This window comes from Elephantulus edwardii, unplaced genomic scaffold (assembly GCF_000299155.1).
Source record: "Elephantulus edwardii isolate Elephantulus edwardi_28Jun2011 unplaced genomic scaffold, EleEdw1.0 scaffold00117, whole genome shotgun sequence".
NCBI lineage: Eukaryota > Metazoa > Chordata > Mammalia > Macroscelidea > Macroscelididae > Elephantulus > Elephantulus edwardii.
In genome coordinates this window covers 341218-350387 of record NW_006399867.1, presented here as the reverse complement: position 1 = coordinate 350387, position 9170 = coordinate 341218, and the positions used below count along the sequence as shown (strand labels likewise).

The 9170-nt window shown below is 39.4% G+C and overlaps 1 protein-coding gene across 1 annotated transcript in view; it reads right to left on the bottom strand.

The window, feature by feature from the left end:
- SLC9C2 (solute carrier family 9, member C2 (putative)) overlaps positions 1 to 9170 on the bottom strand; it is a 126699-nt gene that overhangs the window by 84500 nt on the left and 33029 nt on the right. Inside the window, exons 8-10 of the mRNA XM_006892683.1 lie at positions 7636 to 7779; positions 5474 to 5642; positions 3619 to 3700 (exon numbers count right to left, since the gene is read on the bottom strand). Coding sequence (XP_006892745.1) covers positions 3619 to 3700; positions 5474 to 5642; positions 7636 to 7779 — 395 coding nt within the window. The remainder of the gene's footprint in view (positions 1 to 3618; positions 3701 to 5473; positions 5643 to 7635; positions 7780 to 9170) is intronic.

The window sequence follows — 9170 nt, the reverse complement described above, 5'->3', positions numbered from 1 at the left end:
TAGAAAAAAAAAGAAAATACTGACGTTTCTTTAATACAACCAAAAATTTACTGGTGGGATGGGGGAGGAAAACAACATAAAAATAGTGTCATAATAAAAAAAACCACATATTGATCTTGCTTTGAGTGTCAGAGTACCAAAGGCTCTCTGGTAATCAAAGGAAATTGGTGGACTTAGAGATATGGAATTAACTTTTTGAATGATTAAGTACTTGATTGTTAATTGAAAGGTCAGCAGTTCAAACCCACCAAGGGGTCCCCTGGAGACAAGACCTGGCAAACTGCTCCTATAATCATTATAAACGGGAAAACTCTGAGGCAATCTACTGTGTTACATGGGGTCACTATGAGTTGAAATGGATTCAACAATAGCAATACTTCAGTGCAGGCTATTGTTAGGCAATTCTAGTGGCACAGTGGTTAAACCCCAGACTGCAACCAGAAATAGCCCCTGAGTCAAATCTCAGGAGAAAATGCCCAACAATCTGCTCCCTAAAAAGTAATATTGCCTCAAAAGAGCCTCATACTTATTACCATAGAACGAGAGCTGACTCATAGTTGACACTCCAGCAGGTTTTCAGAGGCTGTAAATTGTAAAGGTGTAGACTGTCTATCTTTCCCCCTCAGAGCCACAAGAGAGGCCAGATTAGCAGCACAACTTCCTACAAACTATGCCACCAGAGCCCCCTAAAACTCTAAAAGGAAGTTCTACTGTGTATTGTTGTTGTTGTTGTTGTTGTTGTTGTTGTGTGCCATAGAGTCAGAATTGGCCCAAAGCTGACCCTCCAGGTGGGTTTCAGAGGCAAAAAATCACATGGGAAGAGATTGCCCATCTTTCTCTGGAACTGCAAGTGTATTCAACTGTGAGCCTTTGAATTGGCAGTGCAGCTCCGTACCACTAGAGGCCACCAAAGCCCCCTGTCCTATTGGTTGGTAACTGTGTGCCATGGAGTGTGGACCAATCCATAGCTCACCCTCCTTCCGGTTTTCAGAGGTAGTAAACCACAAAGGAGGAGATTGCCAATCCTTCTCCCTCAGAGCAGCTGGTGGATTCAAATGGCATGCTCTTGAGATTGCAGCGCAGCTTCTTACCACCAGGCTGCCAAAGCTTCAAAGAAGGCCAATGACAACAGTAGCAAGTGTTTGCTGATCCAAACACACTTTCCCATTATAAACACAAACGAACCAAAACTGAGAGAAAAGGAGAGTTGACAAAAGCCTACCCTGTTTACTAGCCACAGACACACTGAAGCCCTTGACTTTGAGATAGACTGTCCCAAGAAGTGCTAGAACAGTGTTTATGTGGTATTGTTCCAGGAATGGGATAGACTGGGAAGACACAGGCAAAGGGGTGACAGCTCTTGTGGGCAGGGTAAGGTAAACCAACCAGTCTACTGTTTCAGAGTTCCCTTGAACACTACTTTCCTTCCTCCCTCTCATTTCTTCCATATTCCCCAAGAGACTGCCTGATTGCTAATTTGGTACATCAACAGAATTGGTATCCAGAAGTGGTGTTGTTGTTAAGTGCCATCCAAGTCAATCACAATTCAATCACTCTATAAATAACAGCTCTGACCCTTGCCCTATCCTGAGCCAGCTTCACCATCTCTGATGCAGCTGACCCCACTGCCACAGTCACTCCATCTCATCCAGGATCTTCCTCTCCTGCGCTGACTCTCCACACTTTCCAGCTTGATGTCATTCTCTGAAGACTGAACTCTCATAACAATATGCCCAAAGTCTGTGAGATGGAGCTTTAAAAGCTTTGCCTGCAAATAGCAACCTGGTTTTATCCTTTCTAGGATAGACCCGTTTGTTCTATTGGCAGTCCATGATATATGTGCAATATTTCTCTCCAGCACCACAACTCAAAGGCATCAATTCTTCTTGTCATCGCTGGTTATTATCCAGCTCTCAGATGCACAGCAAGCAATTGAGAAGACCATAGTCTGGATCAGGTGCACCTTAATCTTTATACTAACACTATTGCTGTTTAGTACTCTGGAGGCCCTTGACAGCAGATTTTCTCAATGCAACTCATCTTTTGATTTCCTGACTGCTGGTGCCAAGGGTGTTGATTGTGGATCTGAGAAAGATTAAATCATTAATAACTTCAATCTTTTCTTCATCTATCATGAAGCTGCCTATTGGCCCAGTAGTGAAGAGTTTTCTTTTCCTGATAATGAGATGCAATCCATTTTGAAGGCTGCAATCCTTGATCTTCAGCAGCAAGTCCTTCTTAGTTATCTGTGTAATGCAGGTTGTTGATGAGTCTTCCTCCAATTCTGATGCCACATTCTTCTTCTAGCCTCCTGAACGACCTGTTCAGCATATAGTTTTTAAAAATACAGAGAAATGATACATTCTTGTTGCACTTCTTTCTTTATTTTGAATCATGAACTATCCGCCTAACAGTGAATCTATTCAAACAATGGCATCCTGGTCTCGGTGTAGATTTCACATGAGCACAATCTAATGTTCTGGGGTTCTCATTTATCTCAATGTTAGCCACAATTTGTTGAGATCCACACAATCAAATGCCTTTCCACTGTCAATAAAATGCAAATAGACATCCTTCTGGTACTCTCTGACATCCTTCTGGTACTCTCTGCTTTCAGTCAAGATCCATCTGATATCAGTAATTATATTCCTAGCACCACAGCCTCTTCTAAACCTAACTTGTATACTTTGCAGTTCTCTGTTGATATACTGTTCTAATAATTTTTGGATAATCTTCAGCAAAACTTTGCTTGTATGTGATAATTAATAGTATTATTCTATAATTTCCGCATTCTGTTGGATTATCTTTTCTGGGAGTGAGTATAAATATGGATCTCTTCCTTTAGTTGGACAGGTAGTTGTCCTCCAGGTTTCTTGGCACAGCCTGATGAGCAAATACAGGGCTGCATCTGATTGATGAAATATGTCAATTTGTATTCCATCCACTCCTGGGGCCTAATTTTTTGCCAATTCTTCAGAGCATCTTAAACTTCTTCCAGAAGTGGGTCCTCTCAATAATGAACACTGATATTTCAGACATCAAAAAGAACCATTTTCCTTTTAAGTTAGTAGACCAGACAGGTAAAAATGGCATTTCCCATCTTTCTTTGCCCATGTGTGTCCATGTGACTAAGTTCTGGTCAGTGGGCTCTGAGTGGTAATGACATGTGCAACTTCTGGATTCTATCCTTTAAAAGTTGCTTGCCTTCCTCTGACCATCTTCCACTCCTCTCTACTCTAGTTAGTTGGACAGTAGACATAGTGGCAGTGACACAGCCTCTACACTGCAGAAAAGAGCAGGACCTAAGAGGGCAGAGAAGCAATGAAAGAGAAGAAACCTTCAGTCTCGCAACACATCACTGCCTGTTAAGCAAAGTTACTCACCTTTCTAGGCTTTGCAATAATGTGGTGGGAGGGAGCTTTTGCTCTTCTTTAAGCTGCTGTTAATTTTATTTCTGTTAAACTGGCTGAACCAATTAATAACCTCTATAAATAATGACTGAGTGAGAATGAATTATTCTGAACCAATTCCTGGAGTACCACATGAAATGTCCCCATGATCCCAAATGCCTAATTTATTTGCAATATCTCCTCTAGTTATTTAGTAAAAGATAGATACCTAATGTCTTGGCACACTTAGTCATCATGTATGAATTTATTCCCATGGTCAGTAACGATATCACTTGAACATAGAATATACACTAGGGGGAAAAAGCACAAATAGTTAGGACTAAAATAGTAGTAAATTTTACAAAGGTAGTCATTTTTCAATTAATTACTGACTCAATTTCTTAGTCCATATTTTTTAAATCTTGTCTTGAATTAAGTTAAGAAGCTCAGATGGTATAGTGAATTGAGAGTTAGGTTTTAACTAAAAGGCTTATGGTTCAAACCCCCAGCTGCTCCATGGAAGAAAGATGAGGCAATCTCCTCCCACGAAGACTTGAAACCTTAGGAACCCTACAGGGAGATCCGTCCTGTCCTAGAGAGCTGCTGTAGGTTGGAATCGACTTGCTGAATGTAAGCAGACTGGAGAAAACTGGCTGTTTTGTGGGAACTTCTTGAACATAATAGGTTGGGGTAGAAATTAGTTTTTTATCTGCAGGTGAGGAGAAGGCTTTTTGTATTTTCAGGGAGAAGAACACTAGATAGTTGCCACATTGGTCAGCAGCCACATAAAGCTTGCAAGATGACAGCCTCACCTTGCTGTGGCACTTGCGGGGTAAAAGATAAACCTCTAGCATCCGTGGTCAATGGCAGCAATGTGTAGAAGACGGACTTGTCCGTGCCACCAGTATTTACTTGAGCTGTGCACAGAGAGTCTGAGGAAGGAGGGAAGGCACTCTGGGTTGGGAGGGGGATCTGGAGATGTGTAGTGGAGAAGCAGAAAGACAATCATATTTGTAGCCTTTGTCTCTACCATTTCTTAGCTATGACTTGGTGTCAGATATTGAACCATGCCAAGTTTTACTACCTTTCACTGAAAAAGAAAATGGAGTAACTATAGATTTCTGCTACAGAGATGTCTGCCAAGTTTAGCATCACCTGGAGCATTTTTTATTCACACTGACTCCAAAGTCCCTTCCCTGGAGATCCTGACTCCACATTTCTGGGGTGGAGCCACGGGGATTCTCAGTAGTAGATAGATTTGAGAAGCATGGTAAAATGGCATCCAGATGCTACTTATAATTTGACTGATTTTATTTTAGGCCAACTCCTTGTACACATTAAAATGAGGGGTGGGGCAGAAACTCCAAAGTATTTTTTAAAATATTTTTTCTTTGACACCAAGTCTTCCTAAAGACTCAAGTGAAGTTTGAACCCCAAATTGATTCCCAGGCCATGGACACAGACATAAAGTATGCAACCTTGGGAAGGATGTGGTGATATCTATGACACTATGGTACTGTCAAAAAAATAAACACCCCACTTCTTTTTTGGGGAGTGTATATATACATAGAGGGGAAAGAAAAAAGAAAACTTAATTCTTAATTTACCAAATCTTTCCTCTCTCAGTATATTTAAATAGCATCTCATTATTTGTTCTAAAAGGTATAGGGATTAGAAGATCTAAACAAAAGTATTCTTTCTTCATTCTTTTGACTGCTAATGATAGTTAACATTTATTGAAGATTTGCTTTACAAATCATGCATTATCTCTCACTCTTCAACTAGCAACCAGAGCCTCAGTAAGATGTAAGAACTTGTCTACAGTCTCCCAGCCAGGAAAGGATGGAGCCAGGAAGCAAACCCATGACCATCTGATGTTATGCCCACAGCCACCACTTGACTGTCATCGGTCTTTTTTCACACTGCCAGCAGATATACTCTTTACTCTGAGTTCCTTGAATTTAGGAGAATAGACTTTAAAACCCAATTCAAGACAGTATAACTTCATTAGTGGGCATGAAAACAAGTACTACGAAGTAAATAAAGCAAATAAATGCAAGTGCTCATGATATGCTCTTTCCTACCAGGTGTGCTGAGTTGATTTTTGTTTCAGCCAGATTGTAAACTTCAGGAGCCAGGAGTAAGTTAAAAACACCTTTAACTCCAGACCATGTGATAACAATGGCCCATCTCCAATCATATTCATATCTTGAGTACATCAAAATAGGGCTCACTAGCAGAATAGTAAGCAACCTGTAGAGAGAAAAGTACTTAAAAACATAAATCACACCTTATAATTTAATGTTATTCACAGTTGAAGGTATGTCCTAAATACTGAGTGTCATACACTTTTCCATAAAGACAATCCAATTTCTTGAGAAGTTATCCAAACTTTCTCACACTAATCAAATCAAACTGAGTTTTGCCAATAATACTCCAGTACAAAAAAAAAAATAAATGTTACATCCAGAAGAGAGGACTCTGAGATACTCTTTAAAACTTGAATGATCTTTTGGCAACATTACAGATTGATTAAGAAGCCACTAAAATGAAACCAATAATGAAGGCAAATATGAGAAGAAGGCAGGGTGACTAGAGCCCTGGTGAACAGAACAGCAAAACACAAAGAGAATGCTGGCACATACCGAAAAGTGCATCAAAGGTAATGTCACTGAAGAACTTGTGCCAGACAGGACTCTAATTTGCTGAGTAAATGTTCACCATCACCATAGTAAAAATATTTTTAAAAAATTAATGCTAAGATCTATACAAACATAAGGCACTATCACTAATATCAATGTGTGCTGTTTGGATTGGGGAGGTAAATTCCTCAGGGAGTGGGTAGATTGGGCTGCTTATGAGAAAATTGGCAAGCTCATCTCTGATTTCCTGAAAGGTCCTAAAAGGACTGGATTTTAAAACTAAGCCAGGAAGACTTGAAGATCATAGTCCAAAAGGAAAAATCTTCCAGAGAGATTCACAAACTTAGTTAAGCCAAAGTTTTTAACTTCTTACAAGAAACACACTAAATTTTAACATAAATAATTTCCATTTGTACTTGTTGTTTTTACAGGCCATTTTTCTAGAAGTTTGTACTGAAATTCAGAAACTATCTTTCGGAGTCAAACAAGGAAACCCTAAGTCTCTGTAAACTTTCATTAAAATTAATATAAAAAAAATGACTGTTGATGAAGTAAACTGATAAAGTCAACAACAATCACAAGTAACATTTTAAATTACTAGAAGGTGGTAAATAAAATATACATTCATTATGCATACTTATTCTTTATTATGACTGATTTACAGTGTGTCGAAAATATAAGTATTACCCTGATTGTCAAGGATCTTCCAGGTACAGGAAATAATATGGAATTAGCAAATACAAGTACAATGGGAGAGCTTATACTAGCTAATTGACAAAAATGAACTTTGTCTCTAAGTCCCAGAGTTAGCTACTTCTAGCTTTCTTATTATGTCATCGAAGACATGCAAGCAAAGAGGTTGTTAGAGGCAAAGATAGTGAAACTTCGTCTTACATTCTTTGGGTATATACAATCATTCTTATGAACTGCCTGCCATTGGATTGGTATCACAACTACTTACTCACTGTTGTAACTCTGAGTCAGAACTAACCCATAGCTGACACTCTTCAGAGGCAGTAAATTGCACAAGAGTAGATTGCGCATCCATCTCCTACAGAGCAGCTGGTGAATTCGAACCATGTTCCATTATGTTGGCAGTGCAACTCCTTCTCACTAAAACAGCACTCTCACCAGGCCAGTTCAAATTGTTAAAATGAACAAGAACCACACAGAATCCATTGAAACAGTGGGTAAATTTTCATTACCAGAGACTTGGAGAGGAAGACCCTCAACTGTGGATTGAAACAGTGACTGTAGCAATTGGCTTGAGTGTATCAGATTTTTGAGGGTGGCACAGGATAGGACAGAGTAGTTCAGATCTGTTGTTCATAGGTCGATATGAGTCATACTCGACTTGATGACACCTAACAACAACATCCAGATCATGAGTGATGTCAAAGCTGCTGGTCTACCTGCCTTATTACATAGATGAACAGTAAATGGGGTTTTCTCCAGTCACACAACAAGCTAGCATGAAGGTCTTGACCCAAACACGCTTTGTCTGACTTCACACCCAAGCTTCTTTTTTTTTCCTACACTTTACTGCTAACCATTGTAATTCTGGGTTTGAGAACCTAGGTTCAGTAAGAAAACATAATTCTTACCTGACAATATTCAGACTGACATATAAAATGAAAATGAAAACAATTGTGTGCAATTTGAAATACTTGCGCTCTCCACATCCAATCACAATGCCAAAAAAGGTATATATTAATTGATGGGATACTGATGTAAACATTATTAATAACCTAGGATCAGTGAATTGAAAAATCAAATTTTAGTAACATATTTCTTAAAATGTTTTACTTTTCACCTAAAACCCATTCTTCTCAGCACAGGCCCTTGCATTCATCATTGTAACAACATTCAAGTCTTTTGTTGGAATTGTAGAAATACCCAGGACTGTATTCCTCATTTCCTTCATCCCTAATACCTACAGGCTGTGTATCACAGCAGACCAGTAAGAGCAGGGTAGACAAATGAGAATTTTCCCAGGAAGTTCATGGTCTATTTCTCAGGGATTGTTCCTAACGATATCAACTATGAGCTTGCCTCTGCTAAGCTTGGAGCAAGAAGCCACTTGGGTGAACTGAACGTGACTTGGCATTAATTCCCAAGGTCACCTTGATGCTTAATGCATAATTTCTGTGACCACAATAACTACTTCTGTCTGCTTTCTTAGTTACTAAAACCTTCCCAAATCTGTTAAAGCTTGCTCTGTGCCTTTGTCCTCCAGACAGCCATCCTAAACATTTGCTGGAAACAATCCTCCACTGAATTCCTAGAGGATCAACATGTACATCACCATGATTCTTCAGCCAAGAATGCATGAGAATCATCTAGATTGCTTTTTAAACTCTACATACTCAGCCCCAAACCCCAGGAGTATCTTGTTGATCATACCAGTCAGTGGCCAGCAGTCAAGGTCTGGGGCTGAGACTGTAGGTCAGCCTCACCAGAGCAGGTGATCTGTTCTGGTTTCAGTGCTGGTTCTGATTTCTACAGGCAATGCTCAAATCCTGTGACTAGCAGAGCTTCCTCTGTCAGCTGACTGGGTGAATATATATGTCTCACAAACCTACAATATATGTCTCACAGTCTACCCACAAGTGGGTCTTAAGACCTACGCTCAAGAAAAAAATATTAAGAAGCCTTATTTTAGCTGCAGATATGTCATGTTTTTTGAAACAGTATTACCCACATTTAAGCAGAAATTTTGCTTCTCCATCTGATTACTGTATTTTCCTCCAATCAGAATCTTTAGAAGGGATGGGTCTAAACATTAACTCAAATCCCAAGACTTAGTTTTCTGAAAATTCAGAAATCATGGAGCAACCAAAACAAATACTTCCTTTCATATCCTTCCCACAAGCCCTTACATAAAGCAGGACCCCAATACTTAAGTTTTGTTGTTGTTCATTTGATTTGTTGTTTTGTTTTACATAGATACGTTTGCCACTTAACTATGAGCCCCTTCTAAGAATGGACCAAACTTTGTAACTCTAAACCTATAAAAGAATATTCAGATCCCCAGAGAGACCATGTCTGCCATCCAAGCAGATATATGCACACCCATGTTTATTGCAGCTTTGTTTACAATAGCAAAGAGTTGGAAGCAGCCTAAGGGCCCATCAACAAA